Source organism: Coloeus monedula, assembly GCF_965178545.1.
Source record: "Coloeus monedula genome assembly, chromosome: 18".
Classification (NCBI taxonomy): domain Eukaryota; kingdom Metazoa; phylum Chordata; class Aves; order Passeriformes; family Corvidae; genus Coloeus; species Coloeus monedula.
The window spans coordinates 8,996,726-9,015,661 of NC_138798.1; the positions used below are offsets into that span (position 1 = coordinate 8,996,726).

General features: G+C 38.0%; 2 protein-coding genes across 2 annotated transcripts in view; one reads left to right on the forward strand and one right to left on the reverse strand.

Annotated features, from left to right (window-relative positions):
• The window catches only part of PI4KA (phosphatidylinositol 4-kinase alpha), a gene marked incomplete at its 5' end in the record, with an annotated part of 54,662 nt that overhangs the window by 18,562 nt on the left and 17,164 nt on the right, over positions 1 to 18,936 (reverse strand). The window contains 9 exons of the mRNA XM_082293518.1: positions 249 to 332; positions 937 to 1,018; positions 1,456 to 1,580; positions 1,693 to 1,763; positions 2,037 to 2,119; positions 2,271 to 2,404; positions 3,295 to 3,431; positions 3,929 to 4,037; positions 17,271 to 17,321. Of these exons, the coding sequence (XP_082149644.1) occupies positions 249 to 332; positions 937 to 1,018; positions 1,456 to 1,580; positions 1,693 to 1,763; positions 2,037 to 2,119; positions 2,271 to 2,404; positions 3,295 to 3,431; positions 3,929 to 4,037; positions 17,271 to 17,321 (876 nt within the window). The remainder of the gene's footprint in view (positions 1 to 248; positions 333 to 936; positions 1,019 to 1,455; positions 1,581 to 1,692; positions 1,764 to 2,036; positions 2,120 to 2,270; positions 2,405 to 3,294; positions 3,432 to 3,928; positions 4,038 to 17,270; positions 17,322 to 18,936) is intronic.
• Positions 7,565 to 14,019, forward strand: SERPIND1 (serpin family D member 1; the record flags this gene model as incomplete). The annotated part of the gene is made up of 4 exons (XM_082293294.1): positions 7,565 to 8,417; positions 12,075 to 12,348; positions 13,303 to 13,447; positions 13,828 to 14,019. 4 exons carry the CDS (start codon positions 7,565 to 7,567, stop codon positions 14,017 to 14,019), a joined length of 1,464 nt encoding a protein of 487 aa, XP_082149420.1.

An 18,936-nucleotide genomic window follows, 5' to 3' on the forward strand; every position in this document is an offset into this window, starting at 1 on the left:
TGACACAGTTAAAATCTTCTGTAACAGTTAAATGTGACCTTGATTAGAAAAGAACTGTCACACTTTAAGTCAAGTAAAATAGTAAAATTCAGAAAAACATAAATACTGAGTGTCATATCCTATTAGAAAAATCTCACCTAGGGAAGTATTTTTAAAAAATGACCATTCAGAGCAGCTCACTAATTTATCTCCAAGCTGTGAAATGAGGTATTATTTCATTCTTTGATAAATCACGGAAGGCCACCTACCTCTCTGGCTTCATGCGTGTCGGGGACTGTTATTCTGTATGGAGCATCAGGAATGTCATAGTATGGTTGGTCCTTGTGAATGTCCTAAACAGAAACAATTATCAGCTCTCAGTAAGGCAAAATTCATCATCACTTGACATTAACACTACAAGTACCAAACCTATTTGTTAGCCTTTGCTCCCCAAGTCAATTTGAACAGCTCTAAAAGAAACTATTTGTATTTCAGTTTGGTTTTTAGAATAAATAATTTCAAAAATTCAAAGCACTCTCCTCAACATTTAGTACAAAAATAAAACTCTACAAAGCATTTTCTTCTTCAAAAATTCTAGCATGTAATAGATTCAAGAAATATGGATACACATACACAGACTGAAGAGAATATAATCTAAAAACCACCAGTTATAGAAGACCAAACAAACCACAAACCAGAAAAACACCACTGAATTTTTATTTCAAATGAGACATTTCAACAATTATAAACCACATCTGACAACAACTTTTTAGCACTAGTTTTACTACTTATGAAATAGGGTTGCGAAGATAGTTCTTGCTTCACTGAATTTAAAATTAAGATTTTATCAATCTTAGTAAAAGGAAAACCAAATTACAAACTCAATTAAGTATCAAATAAATGCAGAACAAAGCAAAAAAGAAAAAAAAAAAGTTCCAGGAAAGAAAAAGTACTTACTGCACTAAGAGACAGAGACAATGTCTGCAGAATATCTAGCATAGTCTTCAGCACAGTTCCACTCCACAGCAAGTGAGGAAATCTAGAGCAAGACAGAATTCAGAAACACAATAACCAGGGAGAGCTGAGGAAGGACATTATTTTATCAAGGGAGCTAATCAAACAGCCCGTTTTATACGCCCCTAGGTAAGCTCACACTCAACAGAAGCCACAAAGCCTGCCATGGCTCATGGCTTAATCCAGAGCCAAAAGATGAGGAGAGCTATTTCATAGGAGCTGAGATTGCATTTCTATCATGGGCACTTTGCTTTGCTCCACCCATGGGAATAGTAAGCCAACATACATTTTAACCCATTTTAAGTTTCAGAGCTCAGGCTAAAAATACTACTGACTGTTATTTTTCAAGGAGATGTTTCAGCAGAAGTAGCAGCCAAGAAATCCACTTGACCAGTGTCACCAAGTGCCTAAGGAACCACTAAATAGTCACTGTGAAAAGAGAAACATGAAATCTGTACTCACTTGTCTACCAGTCCAGATAAGTATTTGTCCGCAACTCTCCTGATTCTCTTGTGAATGTGGTTGAAATTCACCAGCAAGAACTGAGCATGTCTCTCCAGCTCTTCTTCATTCTCCTTAGTTTTAGGCTAAAAAACATGCCAAAGTATGAAGCTCTTAAAGGAAAAGACAAACTCACTTTCATAAACTGAAATGAGAACTTTAATACAAATTCCAAGTTTTAGTTTCCAGGTTACCTACTTTATCAGCCATCATTGACAGGAAAGCTTCAAACACCTTATCAGCAACAGCTATCACACACTGCATCATGCCTGAGGAATGGAGAGAAGTGACAGGTTTGATTGTCAAAACCACATTTGTTTTATAAACCATGCTTAACAGTTAAAAAGTGTTTATGTTTACTCAGCCAATATTGAACCTGTTTCAAAACAAAACCAGTGTTCTTGGCAAGAATAAAACAGGAGCAATCTGGTGAACATGATTCATTTTGTTATATAGCTGCTTGATTTGTTTCTGCTTTGCAGGCCTGACGATAATTTCCTCAAATCTCAAGTTGAAAGAAAACCTTGGCAGGTAAATCTTACCAGATTTGTCTTTTTGAATTGCTTTATCTTCGAAATAGCAAAACATGACTTGGAAGCGATCTTGATCAGTTGAACGCAGCACCCTAGGGAAGGAGAGTTTTGTAAGCTGGGGTGTTTTGGGGTTTTTTATTTCAGGTTTAGATTATGTTTCTTTCAGGGATTTACTGACTGTTTTGTTTCAGGGGTTTTTTTGCTGTTTCATCAGTGAAAAGAAGTAAATATCTATACATATACCTCATATACTCTAGGCGGTAGACAGAAAGGAGATAGGTAGACATGGCAAAGTCCAACTTATTGATCAATGCTGACACTTCTGGAGGAGGATCCAAGAGATTGATTATGGTACTCCGTAATTCATTTAATTCAGCCTAGAGATGAATACATGAAGTTATCTTAAGTGGGAGTCCTGTATTAGCTTGTGTCCTCAAACATGCATTCAGCTATTACTCCGTTAACGTTTCAACCTTTACAAATATGTCAGAGGATGCTTCTGCCTGCAGACGCAGACCAACCTCCCCTGAATCAGCAAGTCACAATGCTTCAAATACAGAACAGAATTACATCTGGAATCAAGCTCCTGGCAGAAATAACTGCTAATTTCCATGCAGTTATACCAATGAAGAAATACAATTCCTACACTAAATGCATAAAAGTTCAACCAACATCAGCACTACCCAGCTCCTGAAATTTCATGGACAACTTGTTGTGCCAGTCTTTGGTGCCACAGAACTATGTATCAAGGCACAATGCAGATTTCTGTATTATTTGGGAGCCAAAGAGATTTCATAAGCCAAAAAGAGCCCTTGGGCAAAATCTGTCCTGCTAAATCTATCCTACAAACACTAAGGAGAGAGAATACCAGTATCAAGCCAGAGTAAATTTAACACTTCTTTGAAAGACTGAATGTATTGTTTCCTTTCAAACTTTGTTGATTTTCTTTTTTTAAACAATGGAAGTTTTGTCGGCTACAAAATGGATGAAAAAGCACTAAGAGGCTTCCATCTCCACAAAGACTTGGTTTCTACACCTAATTAAGGTGGTGTAGCTTTCCCCCTAAACACTTATATTAACACTATATAAAACTGACTTCAAGTCACTTATGCATCCTGCTGTCAGAAGAATAGTGTAAAACAGCTGCTTTCCACTAATAGAAGGCAGGTTAAAGGGGTGTTGTGCTATTTCAATATATCACAGATACCGTGTCATTTAACACTGGCAGACATTATGGAAGGAGCTAATAGAAGAAATGAATTCCTACAGAAGTCACGGTGTCATTCTTCATGGCAGAATTGTACTGCAGAACAGATCGAAGCGGCTCTTTGCTGGGAAATGTGAGTAATGGAGACTTGGTGGCAATTTCACACACACCTTCATACCATTCTTCTGGCCAAAGACCTGGAACAGAAGTAGAAAGAGGAAGGTGGAATGAGGCATTATAAAAAAATAAGTTTCACAGAGTTACTCGCATTACCAAGCTTTGCACTACTTCCTAGAGCAGATTTTTCATGCTCTTAAGCATAGACACTCAAAACACATGATCCATGTTCCAAATTTAGTATGTTTAGGTGAAGTTTCTCATTGGATAAGAAGTTTCTACTTAATTACCATTGTACCCCATGTGTCTGATCTTCCGTTTCAGGAACCTGGCTATCAAAACTTATAACTAAAACTATTAACTTAGGAATAAAACTAAGTACAAGTTGTACTATGCTGCATCTGATAACAAACCTGCAAAGATTTAAAGAAATCCTACCAGAGAACTGTCATGTAAGCTGTTTGCTTTGAAGTGTCTTTATGCCTGTAATTTTTCTTCCAGCTACTGTGAATACCTTCCATAAAGTTGTATTTACATTCATCAAAAGGCAACGCTGTCCTCTTAGAATGTCCAGTACCTGATCCTTCCACAGCAAATCCCATCAGCACCGAATACAGCCAGAAATCGCGGAACAGCTTCTGCAGCCTGGGTTTGGCCTCCTTGATGGGTGGCAAGCGTCTAGTGAGCTACCAAAGAAATAAAAATTAACATTTGAAAATGGTGGGAGTTAGAATAACTTAATTCCACACTAAGGAATCAATTCATGCACCTTCTTTACTATGATTTACAAAGGTAATATTCTTTGCCACCTATGAAAACTAATATTATACTGCTATTGTTACATTGAAGGAATTAAGTTCATTTTTGAAAGCTGAAAGGCTAACTTTTTGAGATGCCTGAAGTAAGAATTTCCTTTGTTTTACACAGGAATAACACCATGCTGATACAGTAACCTCTGAGGAGAATACATAATATTAGTATACTATCCACTGCAGGGAGGAAGAAACCACGTGGTCCTTTAAATTGTGCTGAAGACAATGCCATGCAGCTTTGCTTCAGTGTAAAGGAACTCCAAACTAAATAAATATTAGTCAAAAACGCTTCTGGTTGCTATTGTTTATTAGCTTTGTGGAAATACACTGAGGCACCAATTGGGGATCTTTCATTGTTTGCACCCACGCACAGAATGACATCAGTTCTGAAGAATTTACTATCTAAACAAGCAAGTAAAAGAGCATTATTTTCAACACATTTATTAAAATTCTCTGATGCTTTTTGCACAAACAGCTGCTACCACCGGAAGAGCACTATATCCTCCCAGCCAACATAATATACAATTTTAGATATATTTATGTAACAGAGATCATAGTGTATTATCCTAACAGGAGCTAAAGCACAGGCAGTGTATGAAAAATAAAAGAAATCGTCCCTTAAACTGCAAGCTTTAATCAATATGACTGTATATTACTACTGTAAACTTTGTTAACAAAATGTTACATTCTAATCTAGCTTGAAGAAGTTTTCTCTAACCATAATAATTCTCTCTAGGTATCAGAGCCAACAGTACTTCAGTGAAACCTTACATAAAGCCAACTTTGGATGCATTTGTAAATCATGAGGGAGATTAGTCATTTAAAAAAGAAAAGCATGAAAAAATCCCTCTATTTTAATAAAATCAGTCTGAGTTTAAGCTGGTGAACAGCACTACGGTAGAAAGTTGTTTGTGCAATGGAAATCTTTGCACCAATATAACACCAGCTGAAGAAGCCCCATCACAACCACAGAGGCCTCAAACACATTTGCACTAAGATGCTCCCCCCATCCCCCATTTCAGCACAAAATAGCAGCTACATGGCTTTTCTTGAAATTAACAGTCAAGTTTATGTGTGTGCTTGACTTTGAAACTTCACATACACACTGATTTTTTGCTCAAAGATCTTCCTCAAAAGGGAACAAGTACCTGCAAAGCCATAAAAGTAGTTCAACAAACAACAGAGAATTCAGCAAAGATCACTAGGCAAGGGAGGGATTTTGGCTGACGAAGTAAGTTTAGCAGTGTTTGGTTTAGAGAATGTTTACTTTGGGAGATACACAAAAAACCAGCGTCAAAGTTCAGATTTAAACCCTGCCGTTCCCTTTACTTGAGCTTTTCAACACATCCTTCCCGTACAGTGGCTTAAAGGTAAGCTTCATTTACCTCTCCTGTTATTTTAGGTAGATCTCACCAAAGGCATGCATACTGCAGAGAAGGGGGACATTTTGCCTGTGTAAGTGCAGCTAAACAATAACTGAACTTTGGTGAAGATGAGAATGTAAAGTTGGGAATACGGACAGCAAATTCTGCTGTGCCAAGAGCAGAAAATGTTTATCAGTGGTTACTGGACAAAGTATCTCAGCCCTAAGGGCCTGACTTCTGGGGGCGGGGAAAAATCTAATGAATTTATGAAGGAACAATAAGAAAAAGACTGACTCGAGTTGTTCAGTCACAGTCTAAAACAACTTCATAAGCATCTTCTTTGGATCCTTCATTTTTGCAGAACGATGTATTCTTTTATATGGGAGGATCACCTTAAATGGTTTCAGGATTTAAAGCAGATTAGTTTGGGGGAGAGTTTCAAAAATTAAACTATCAGCTCAGTTACTTCAATCCTGTTACAACATGTTTGAAAATATTTTCCTTTAAGGTTTTGTTCACTGAAATACAGGTCAGTGAACAGGTATAAGTATGTGAACCTTCATACTTTATAGAACAGCTCTCTTTCCTAATTTAAAAAGCATTTTAATCAACACCTTAGTAAGATTTTTGTTTTAACTGTATTCAGTATTTTGTCCTGTCTTATATTGTAAATAACTGCCTTTTTACTCAAAAAAGTGTGTCAATTGAAATTAACTTTATAAATTCATGAAGTAACTTTATAATTAAGTTTGAGAAAAACCCAAGGCCTGGCATTCAGACACCCATTCAGTTTCAGCTGACGGAGCCATTGAACACTTACATTTTGATCTCTGACTGTCACAGGAGGGAATTACACTTTTTCATATCTTTTTTAATATCACTGTAATTACTGCACCCAATATTATGGTGAAAAGTCTCTCAGACCCACTTCTTGGTAAAGGGTTTTACAGCTGAGTAAGTCTGATGTATTCTCTTCAAATACATACCAAAGAAAATTTTAGATTTTAAAAATAATTTAAAAATGCAACAGTCCAATACTCAGTACATTAAGAGATTAAGTTTCCGTTAGAAAAATGCAGGTTCTACTTAAATGTATTCTCAAACAAAACAGGTGAGGTTACGAATCTAGAACTGGGATCACAGTAAGCCTAGAGAAACAAAGTTCTGAAGGGAGCTCACAGAGACTTCACATCATGAAGAAAACAGAGGGCACTACGAGTTCTGCAGTGCTCACAAAAGTAAAGTGAAACAAAACGTAATTAAGCCAAAAGCAGAATCAAGCCAATCAATCACAAGAGTGGCAGATGAGGACAGAGAGCTGCAGAAAGGGTGCACAGACATTGAGTAACATGCCTGAGTAAGGCCATGAGCAGACCAGGACAGATGTTTATGCCCAACACTTCCCCCACTGCAGTCCCACTAATGGTACTCAGTGCAAATATACGTCTTTCTACATGCCTAGATCTCCTTTATTCACCAGATTGCTGCCTTGCTTTTCCAAAATACTCCCACAAAACTTCAATTTTTGTTGTAGCTACAGGATGTTTGTTTTTCAAATTTTTCAGTACATCTCAGCCTTCTGGCATGCTCCTGCCGGGGACTGGATCAGGAGTCCCTCTTCTGCTTACCAAGCTCAAATCTTCAAACTTAACTTGACATTGTATTTTCAGCACACACTACTAGCACAGCTAGTGCACAGTTTAAGTGTAACAGTTTATAAATAAAGAGTCCCATATATTTTGCATAATGAGTTTGTTACTGTTTAAATATGCCAGTAATGACTATTTGTATGGAAGAAGGTCAACCAATTCTTTGGCAGGCTGGAGGCATTGTGTAAGCAAAACCAATTACCAGTAAAACAGACTTATCCCTTTAATTGATGTGTTCCACTAAAAAACAATGCTGTTGAATAAGGTGACTATAGACCTTCTGCTGTGACAGAAATCAGCATGGACCTAAAATCAGGGAATAGATAAGTAAATTCAATTACCCTCGGCCCTCTCAACTGTGTTGTCTTCCAGGCTTTCACCTGTCAGAATGAAGTTCCTATTTCAATTGCTTGCCCTTGCTCTCATCATAACCTCCACGTTTTGTGGAGTCAAGGACGTCACCGAGCATTTTGAAAGCCTTAAAGGTGCACAGTCACATGAAAACGGGACTTACGTGCCAAACCTGCCACTCGAGTTCCACAGAGAAAACACCATCACTAATGACTTGATTCCTGAAGAGGAGGAGGAAGAGGATTATCTAGACCTTGACAAGATACTGAGTGAAGATGACTACAGTGATGTTATTGATGCTGCCCCACACATGGTTTCTGAAGTTCAGCAAGGAAATATTCTTGAACTATTTCAGGGCAAAACTAGAATCCAGCGCCTCAATATCCTCAATGCAAACTTTGCCTTCAACCTTTACCGCAGTGTGGCAGACAAGGCCAGCTCCTCAGACAATATTATCATGGCTCCTGTTGGTATTTCCACTGCAATGGCTATGATTTCCCTGGGTCTGAAGGATCAAACCCAGCAGGAAGTGTTATCCGTTCTGGGCTTTCAAGACTTCATTAATGCCAGCAGCAAATATGAGCTCATGACCGTTCACAACCTCTTCCGCAAACTCACCCATCGGCTCTTCAGGCGCAACTTTGGCTACACACTGAGGTCTGTCAATGACCTTTATATTCATAAGGACTTTTCTATTCTGAATGATTTCAAAAACAATATGAAAACATACTACTTTGCTGATGCCCAACCAGCTGATTTCTCAGATCCCAGCTTCATAGCCAAAACCAACGAACGCATCCTGAAGCTGACCAAGGGATTAATAAAGGAAGCTCTCGTGAATATAAACCCTACAACACTGATGATGATTCTTAATTGTCTTTACTTTAAAGGTAAGAATCTGTTATTTCAATCTAAGTGAAGGATTTTCTCAGTTCGCAATGCCATACCGTATGTCATAAGAAATCCAAAATGGAATTTAAGTCTAATCTACACTATAAAAAACCCACTGACTCCCTCACAAAGAATCTCTATTATTAGCCCATTTTTGCCTGCTTCTGTAGTACAACAATGTTCTAGTCATGGTCTGAAGTTAGTAGGTATTGTATACAGAGAGCAAATGCTTACTACTTCACAGTGAGACAGAAAAACAATGTATGAATGCAGAATAGCCCCGGAGATTATGAGCTGTGTAGAAGTCTCAGATGGGGAGGTATAAATGCATTTGCAAGTTATTAGTCACATTCAGTCCTGGCATCACTGAAATGGTACAGATTGATTTCAGTTAAAGCACTTAAACATTTCTTAAGTATTTAGGATACATATGAACGACCACAAAGAATTTCAGCTTGAAGGATGCCATTTTTTTATACGATTAGAGCATGATCCTTGTCAACAAGCCCATACAGGGGCCCTAAGAGAATAACCAAAACAAACACTGTTCTTCCACAACTAAAACCACACACATTCACTACATGGAATATTTCAGTTGATTCAGCATGAACTGTCTGCTGATATAGGCTTCTTCATGTATTAGTATAGGCTGAACAGTTAAAGAGGCTTGAAGTAGACTGTGCAATATATTATTATTATAAACCCTTATTTTCAATATCTTTACATTTAAACTAAGAGCCTGTAGTGAGATTTTCAACATAAGTTATCTGCCTCAGGTTGAAAGTTTGTTAGCTTTTCAACAAACTTTTAAAATTATATTAAATGAGCAAGAGGTGGGAGGTGCCAATGAAAGAAGAACTGAGGATGAAAGGAAATCTGTTACTGACTGTTTAAGATGAAAATCAGACAAAGGTGACTTAAAACACGGGTAAGGAAAGACAGATTAGCCCAAAAAGGTAACAGTGTTTGCAAGTACAACACACTCCTTTCCCTAGTTCATGAAGGAATTTATTTTTCCCCAGTTATGTCCCTACTTCCAAGAAACAAAGGCCTCTCTTACACCTGCCATCTCAGCAGGTTACAGAAGCAACATTCCTATAAATGTACCTTTCCCCACCCACTTGCAAGGAATTACTTCCCTGAATAATGCCACTTATCTCTACGAGAATCTGAAGCAATCATTAGCAAAATCCAAATAATCTCCTATTCTCAGGTTCCATCCAACAGGCACTTACCTGTATCCTTGACTGCATCTCTGATGATCACATCATACTAAATACAAGGCTTTACTGTCTGTCAGACCACCCTAAGAAAAGGACTATACAAAGTGAAACTATACAAAGTGAAGGGGTTTTTTTCATAATTTGGTCAAATTTGAAATAGCCTTTTGTTTCACTCCAAAATTATTAAATACTTGTGCTACCTCAAAATAACAAAAACACCACAAAAACAGATAGCTGTGGTACTGAAACTCTCGAGTTATCAAGATCAAAAAGACTTGGCTTTTTCTTCTGCCCATGAAGTCCTGTTAGTCCAAACTGCCTTGGTGCCATCTGCTGAAAGCTGTAATTTATAACCCTCAAAACAAAGAAGATCAATTCTCTATTGCTATCTCTCATTCTTTTGTCTTACAGTGACAGTCTCCTGGGAATTCTATTTTGAGTGGAACTGAACTTTTTAAAAGCAAGTTCTGCTTCTGGGTTTCTTAGTTTCCCCACTACTCCTCCTAACATGTCAAATTTTGTCCACATCTTTCCATTTGCACTGTTTGCACCACTGCAGAGAAGCTCTATTAAGCCCTCAGAACTAAGAAACCTATAAGCATTTTCAGATATAGAGATATTCAGTTCAAGTGATACTGAGTAGTGGGACACTTGACAAACACTATGAGGCTTCAAGCTCCTTTTATATTAAAGGCCACCAAGAAACTATTGGAAACTCTTTATGCTGGTAAGAAGTACATTTTATCTTGTATAGATGTCCAGTCTACCCCCCATTTTGCACAGCAATCATTTATGAGCTTCCTATCAAGTAGGAGCTGGTTATTTTAGCCATGGCAGTTTTGGTAACTGACAAATGTTGACAGGTCCAAAATGTCCTGATTTTTTCTGAGATTCTGGTCACAAATGCAAAAGAGGAGTCACTCAATGGAGACAACATCTGCCACCACAGATGGATACAAAAGACATCTTGGGGGAAGATTCAAAACAGAAAGTCACAGAAGTCATAAAGCGCCAGCTGGTTTCAGCTGGCCACGTAGCTCCTGCTGGGAATCAGTATTCTACCCCAAGACAAATGCATTTGCAAAACCAAATCCAAGAAAAATGTTCCCCAGCTCCTCTCTTTCACTAGGAAGAGCTGATTATGTCTCCCATCCCTCAGTGGATGGCAGTGCTGCTGAAGTTGCCCTGGCCCACAGCAACCCCATGTCATTGGCCAGCTGGAGTCCTACGCCTGTGAATTCTGCTTCCTGAAGAACAGCCAGATACCAGGTTTTCCTTAGAAGTGAGACAATTTGTTTGGGAATAGCATCATCCATTTTATACCCCATACCTTTCAGACTATTAACCACAGTCTGACTGCTTCTCAAACTGGTCCACATCAGCCTGACATGTGAAGGAACTATTAGAATGAAAGTTGGACTTAAGAAAGAAAAAGGCTTATTCACAGTTAATCTGGCAAAGTCAGACTAAGGAACCAATTAAGGTTATATTGTAGGCTCTCCACACAGTCACATTCCTCACATACTTGCTTGCCAATGATGACCTAAATTCCTGAGTTTTTACAGGAAATACTGGTAACCCTATTTCCACTATAATTGTCTAGCTTTGTCTGCCCCTTAAGAAATTATGTTTATTCCAGAGCCACAGTTCTAGAAAAAGACCAACAGAACACTGTATTTAAAAAACCTTCTTTCAAATAGTTAATAAATATTTCTGACATCCAGAGCATCTCCACATAAAAAGCTTCAAACCCTGATGGCAAAGCTTTCTGGGCTGCAAAATGTGTTGGACTGCATTATTTGGGCATAAACCTGTCAGATTTCAGCAAATCTACAGGAGCCTGTTACCACATCAAACTGGATGATAGAATTAAGCAGTCAACACCCCAAGTCTTCAGGTTAAGACAGAAAATGAACCAGTCTGAATGGACTAAGGTAAGGTAATGCCTTCAGCATAGCATCTTCTACAACCTAATGCAAAATGAAACCAGCCCTTGCTTAGCTTGATACACCACTAACATTCTCCGAAGGTGCCTTCAGAACTGGATTCAAGCATCCCATCTCTCAGAAAATACAGCTGGGTCAGGTGCTCTGCTAGAGGCAAACCCTAAAAAATATTTTGCATCTGTTTAAATTTCTAGGTTCCTCACAGGGAAAAACAATACACACCAACCACATTCATATTTCTGGTTTGTGTTCACCTGTTTCTGCAATTTGGAACACTCAAATCAGACAAATATTAAGTTATAAAGCCAAGAATTTTGAAGTCACTTTAAAACCTGTCTTCTAACTCAGGCTTCACTGAAATCAACAATCTCCTACAGTAATTCCCAATTCATGTGACTTAAAGCTTAGTGTAAACCTATTCTGGGAACATTTAATTGAACAGGGACCTGATGCAGAGTTTTATCTGTCTTCTGCATTGTATTAACAGGAACTTGGGAGAATAAGTTTCCAGTGGAAATGACCACAAAGAGAAGTTTCCGGCTGAACGAGAAGCAGACGGTGAAGGTGCCGATGATGCAGACCAAGGGCACCTTCCTGGCTGCCGCCGATGCCGAGCTGGACTGCAGCATCATCCAGCTGCCCTTCGTAGGCAACATCAGCATGCTCGTGGTGCTCCCACACAAACTGTCTGGAGTGAAAGCCCTTGAAAAGCAAATCACACCTCAAGTGGTAGAAAAGTGGCAGAAGAGCATGACAAACAGGTATCTGCTGAAAAGCACATCTTGTTAAAGTCTTAATGTATTTTCTTGATGAGATTGACAAGGGTAAGTAAAGCATGCAGGGGATAATATATTATATTCTGATAAAAAAATACTAAACCTAAACAAAACCTCCAAAATTGCATTTATTACATTAAAAATCAGGACCGGTGAGCTCTCAAAATTTAAATTCCGTCAAGAAATCGAGGATGATTGAGATAGAAAATTGGAATGAAGTTCCAAAATTCTTTCTATTGATTATTTAATGATGCAGATTTAAAGAAAAAGTTCTTACTGATAAAAGATTTCAGTAAGAAGGAAAAACAGAACTGTGAAAATAACAGATTATTGGTGCAGAATAATCTTGGTCACATCAGCCTACATTCAGTTTAGCACTGAGCATTACAACAGAGCTGCGTGTAAAGAAACACATTCCATAATCAACAAAGAACATCAGAATTATGGGAGAGGAAAAACAATAAAGTCATAAAGCCTCCCTTAAGGAAGGTGGCAGAGTAAGTGTATCTGTCTTCAGACTTGATAAAAAGAGATGATTTGATGTGCTATCCAGGAATTCAACCTATTTCCATTGTACACAAGAAGTGACAAATCTCCAGTTTAGTATTTCAGAGAATCTGACAGCTCAACACTTATTACAAGCATGCAATGAACTGCTCAAAGTCACATATCTTATACACATAAATAATGTGAACCATTATAAATGAAATATCAAATTGACAAACTAACAGTTTTTGCAGGGGAATTAATTTTTTAAAGCACAGTTTTAAAAGTCACAATGCTCAAGTTTTGAAAGCAAAAGTACAGTCCTGTGTATCTCTGTGTCCTGCTTGCTGAAGACAGCAAAAAAACCAAACCACAACAGGTCTGTAAAGCAAAGGAGTCATGCACATACATATCTGCTCAATGATTTTTCCTTTTTGTGTTTATTTTTACTAGAACAAGAGAAGTGGTTCTTCCTAAATTTAAGCTGGAGAAGACTTATAATTTGATTGACTATCTGAGATCCATGGGAATAGAAGAACTGTTCAATGGAAAAGGCGACTACTCTGGTATATCAGATGAGAAGGTCACCATTGACAGGGTACTTACTCCTCATTTCACCTCCTCTCTGACTAAACTCTATCTCCTTGTAACATGGCAGCACAGTAATAATATTGCACAGTAAGCTAAAACAATATTTTTTCCTCATCTTTTCTGGAGGACATAGGAGGGAGGGTGGTGGGTTTGTCCTTGTCTATTCACATAATGAAGAGAGTGTTTAATCAGATGTCAAAGACACTAAGAGTGTTGTGGTCAGTCAGGAACAGGCTTCTCCACAAAACAAAACCCCAAGGATTGGTGCTGCATAGCTGTTGCCAGCAAGGGTGTGGGATGTGGAGCAGGGAAGGCCGTGAGCACATCATTCAAGTGTACTTAGGAGAGCCTCAATTTCACTTTTGTTTTCCTGTTTTGTTTGAACAGTTCAATCACCAAGGCACAATCACAGTGAATGAGGAGGGCACAGAGGCTGCAGCAATCACCACCGTGGGGTTCATGCCTCTCTCCACTCAGACCCGCTTTGTCATCGACCACCCCTTTTTGTTCCTGATCTACGAACACCGCACCAGCTGCCTTCTGTTCATGGGCAGAGTTGCCAACCCAGCCACGTCTTAAAAGCAGAGAAGACCCTCCAACACTCTGTTACACATGGGCTGTATAATTACAAGTTAAAATACCAGTATCATAAAGGAAAATTTATTGTCGTATTAGCCAATACAAAAGCCACTGGTATCAAAAGAAAATATATTATCTACAGGTAGTTTCTCATGAATGGACTCACAGCAGTAGATAATTTGACTGCAATTTAAAATGGTTAGTGCCATGCATTGATATAAGTGTATTACTAGAAAAAAAAAAATCACAAAGTAACTTACACTTTGTGTTTTGCATCAGTGTATAAAATGTAATCAATAAAGTATTTAGACTATCTGGATTCTTGAAATTTAGCTCTAAATTTGTGCTAGGATGTCTGTTTATGATAAATAGGACTAAGGAAAACCTGAATACCTGACCAACCATAGATGCCTAAGTCTCTCCTGGGCATTTTATACAATGAGAAAGATCTGACGTCTCCATTCTTTCTTTTCCTTGCATCATTTAATATTCAGTGAATACACACAATGTGTATAAACATTCAGACTGATAGACACAATAAGCATCATGGACTAGTGTACCAAGTAAGAGGAGACAGAAATGTCTTGGAGGAATGAAATACTAAGGGACCCACTACTCTTCCCCAATCTAACTTGTATTGCTTCAATACTTTCTCTGATCCTCACTGGAACAAGAGGTATCAGAATTACACCAGCCTAGTAAGTGATATAAATATCCTCAGAATACCCTTTAGAGGGAAAGCAGTCAGCAAAATGCTCTTTTCACTGGCTCAGTATCACCTAATCCTCTCCACAAAAAAAGCCATTTATAGCAATGACTCTGTTAATATTCCAATGCACTCTCCACCCCTGATTTAATGGACAAAACCTTTCAAGTCACTGCAAACTTTCTGAATCATTCTAGTAACAACAAAAATGGTGTTCAAATGTGTCACCATTGCAAATTATGTTACTTACCCACACTCTGTAGAATACTGCTGTCTACCTGGTACAAGGAACAGAGCTGCACCACACATTCAAATGTGAATGAACATACCCACCTCTGCACACCTTCATTTACCTCATACCTTTTAAGAAATATGCCTCATAATCCAGTGAGAGTATTTTTATCACTTTTTGCAGTACCAAATACTGTATCAATCTATATACATTATAAATTTGTCTTATGTTAGCAAAAATGCACACATAACCTATAAACCAACAGTTATTTTAAGAACTATTTTTCTTAAGAAGGTGTTTTTCCAATATTAAGTTTAACTTGTTGATTTAATTTTGCTTTTATATACTGCTGTTTGTAATTTTGCATCTACTCCAATTATATGCTGCATACACACAGCTTTTTAACCTGTCAGCCAGTGAAATACTGGTATTAGATGATGAAATGATGAAGAGCTGATATTGAATAGGAAATGCAGATGTTTCCCCCTATTCCTGTCTTTTAAATCCACTGCGGGATGGACAATTTTCAGTACTGAAGTGCACAACAGAAATTATTAACATTCATATTCACATTTTATTGTTTTATCTGTATTCAAAAAGGAAAGCACATACAAAAAAGAAAAGCATATGCAAAAGATTAAATATTCATGCCCTAGGTTTAAGTAGTTTATCAATGATTGAATGAGCTGGAGCATCTGCAATACGGGGTTTTGGGACTTAAGTAAAGACAATTATTCAAGGCAAAGAGGTCAAGCAGAAAAGCAAATCAGCTACTGCTGGAAACTCATGATCTTCATACATTGTGCAAGAAAGTCAAATATTTGCTTCAACAACCATAATGTAACCATTAACTCTTGCTTCAGATTCTGGCACTATCTGACTGCATTTAAAGGTCACATTGGTTAAGAAAAATGCAGTTATCCCCAGCTATTCAGAACAAATATATCATCAATAAAAACTTGAAACAGAAAAGTACTCCCACAACTTTTACATTAAGTCTCTAACAAGCACCAATCTTCTCTCGGTATGCAAGGAATGGTCCTGCTTTCACTCAAATCAGCATCACTGACAGGTGAAAAATGCCACCCACTAGAACATCTCTCACAATGCAGGACTAGCTGGCTCATGCAAAAACTGAGCAACTATTGAATAACAGTGATCCAAGACTTTTATAAACACATTTCTGTAAAGTTAGGAACTGGTCCTTGTGATAACTGCTGAATTTGGGGAGGGCTTATGTAGGAGACCACTGGAATAGACGGGAAGGAAAGGAACAGTCCTTTGATCTAGTGCTAATTTTAGACTCTTCTCTTTGACAAGCTTCAGTGAAGAGGTCTGTGGGGGCAGAGTATGAAATGAATGCTTTTTTCCTGCTTGTTAATGGATGTGCAGTATGAACAAGTTACAAGCAGGCCTACTGCAAGCATGGGATACATTTTCCCCTTTTGTCCCACCAGCTGTGCAGGAAAAGTTCCACAGAACAATTCAGCTTCAAGAGGAAAAAAAGTAGCATGGAATCTTTTGTCCTTCAGGAAGTTTCTCTATGGATCTTTTAGACATGACTTTTTTTTTTTGTAAAAGCTACAGCAGTTAGGCAAATAGTCCTACCAACCTGGTAACACACCTTGGACGTATCAAATTTTCCGTTGGAGATCTACATCTACAATTTTTTCCTGAATTAGCACTTCTACTTTGTTAAATGTTTTTTCTCCAGAAAAAAATGACATCCAAGACTGAACACAAATATGCTTCAGAATAAATGAGTCTGGCATGGACATCAGTGTCCTTGCACATTTCCTAAAATGCTTTCAGCCTGACAGTCAGTTCTCATTTCAGAAGACACAGGACACTTACCCCCTTCTTTATCAACATTTTTCTTTTTTTTTTTCCTTTTATGAAGCAGAATTCACTGTGCCACCAAACTAAGACTTATTTTTCACTGCTTCTATTAACTTTTGTTTCTTACTTCTCCTCAGGCCACAGATATGTGCTGTTTATTACACTGCATGCCAAACACTATTCAAAGTAATACTCCCTGCAGTATTATTTAGCTCAAGAATCACCTGAATTCATGGCTTGAAACAATCTAACCCCAAATCACAAAAGATTCTTTATTTTCAGAGATTTATCATTATTAAACAAATGTTTCTCCCCCTTAGAGCAAGGTGTATTATTTTACAGTGTTACTACAGTTCTCCTGGATGGTAACCCTGCACTAGCTGTCAATCAAACCATTTTGCTTGAAATAGCACCAATGTTTGATTAGTACAAGAAAAATTATTGTTTGCAACAACCCAACCACTGGATACTCACCACAGCAATGACAGGAATAAGCACACCCAGGTTCCCTGCACTACTGGAGGCCTGGAGAAGAAAAAGGAAATGATCAAAACATGTACAAAAGCATTTCTAAAGTACTTGCTATAAGACATATTTCAAGCATCAATTACAACTCTGTGTCTTGCAAAGAGATGTGCACAAGGTGGTCAAGAGAGCACCCACAAAATCCACAGGACTGAACACACCCTGGAATCCTTTAACAAAGCGTTTTCCTCATGGACTGTTGAAGGGATTTTTTCCGCTGTCAGCACACAGTCTGCAGATATTCAATAACTGCTAGAAAAATGGTAACTTTAAATGGGTGGCCACAATCAAGTGTCAAATGTTTACCAGAAGTTTCATTTTATTATCAAAATGAAGCCAAAAATAACAAGCCAGTAAAAAGACAGGATTTTCAAGAATTTATTTAAGCAGAAGGAGCAGCCTTTTCCATTGAAATATAAGAAGCATAAGGAAAATACATATTTCCTTGGACTTTTTAGGACTTTTTAAATTGCATGCTATACAAGTGTGTTTGCTCTGGCCAAGTAGAGTATTTAAGAACTAAAAACATTCACTGAGCACAGCACATCATTTCTCACCTTTTCTGATCAGGCAAACAGTGATGGCACAGACACCACACTGAGACATCTCCTCTCTAAAGTCTTTCCCAACCTCCCATATTCCTCCACACTGGATTCGGGAAAGAGGGAATGCTCCAGCTCCCTCCTTACAAGAGAGAGACTGCTGGCCCCACAGGGAAGAGGCAGGGAAGATGTGCTAACAGGACACAGCTTTGCATGAAGTGGAATAAACCAAAAGGAAGCAATTAAAAAAAGCAAAAACGAAGAAGGAAAGAAGAGAGCCATAGAGACACAAAGCCAAATAGTCTTCAGATGAAACAATAATGGCACAACCCAACTCAAACAAACTCCAGTTATCTTTCCTGGAGAGTCAAGATAAAACAAAACAAAAGATGGGTCTTAAAATATTTTTGAAGGGAATAAAATAACAGCACACAAGACACTCTAAGGGGTAGGGACAACTGGAGAAAGTCACCATGGTATTTTTGTTAAATTCAGGACAATCCACCACATGTGACTCACTGCTTCAGAGTCAGAGCAGAGATGCAAACTAACTGCAATATCAAGAACTAGGCACCAACAGCACTACAGAAAACTTTTCTGTTCTGCTTTGTTACAAAAAATTAAATATCAGCCTCTTCATAATAATACATGGCACTGAGAGCGAAGAATATGGAATGACTTCCATTCCTGGGCACACTCAGGAGATACTCATGTCAACTACTAGGAATAGCAAAAGAAAAAAAAAAAAAACCACCATGCTTTTATTTCTCCTCACAGAAATCACTTCTGAATGGCTGAAAATAGAACAAAATAAATCACTGAACATTTCAATGGTTATCTCACTGAACATTTTAATGGTTATCAAGCAAATTTTAGTGCGCTGAGAAGAAGAGACACAGGCAAACTAGCAAAGAAAAAACTGCTTTTGTTTGAGGAGTGCAGCACATGCAGTGTTCTACCCTCTTTATCTCTTGAAAATGAAGTAACCCCATCTTCAGAACACCTTTCATAACTTTTACTCTGCACTGAGTAGATGCTCTAGTGAGAACTGCTCTCAGTATCTTCACACTAAA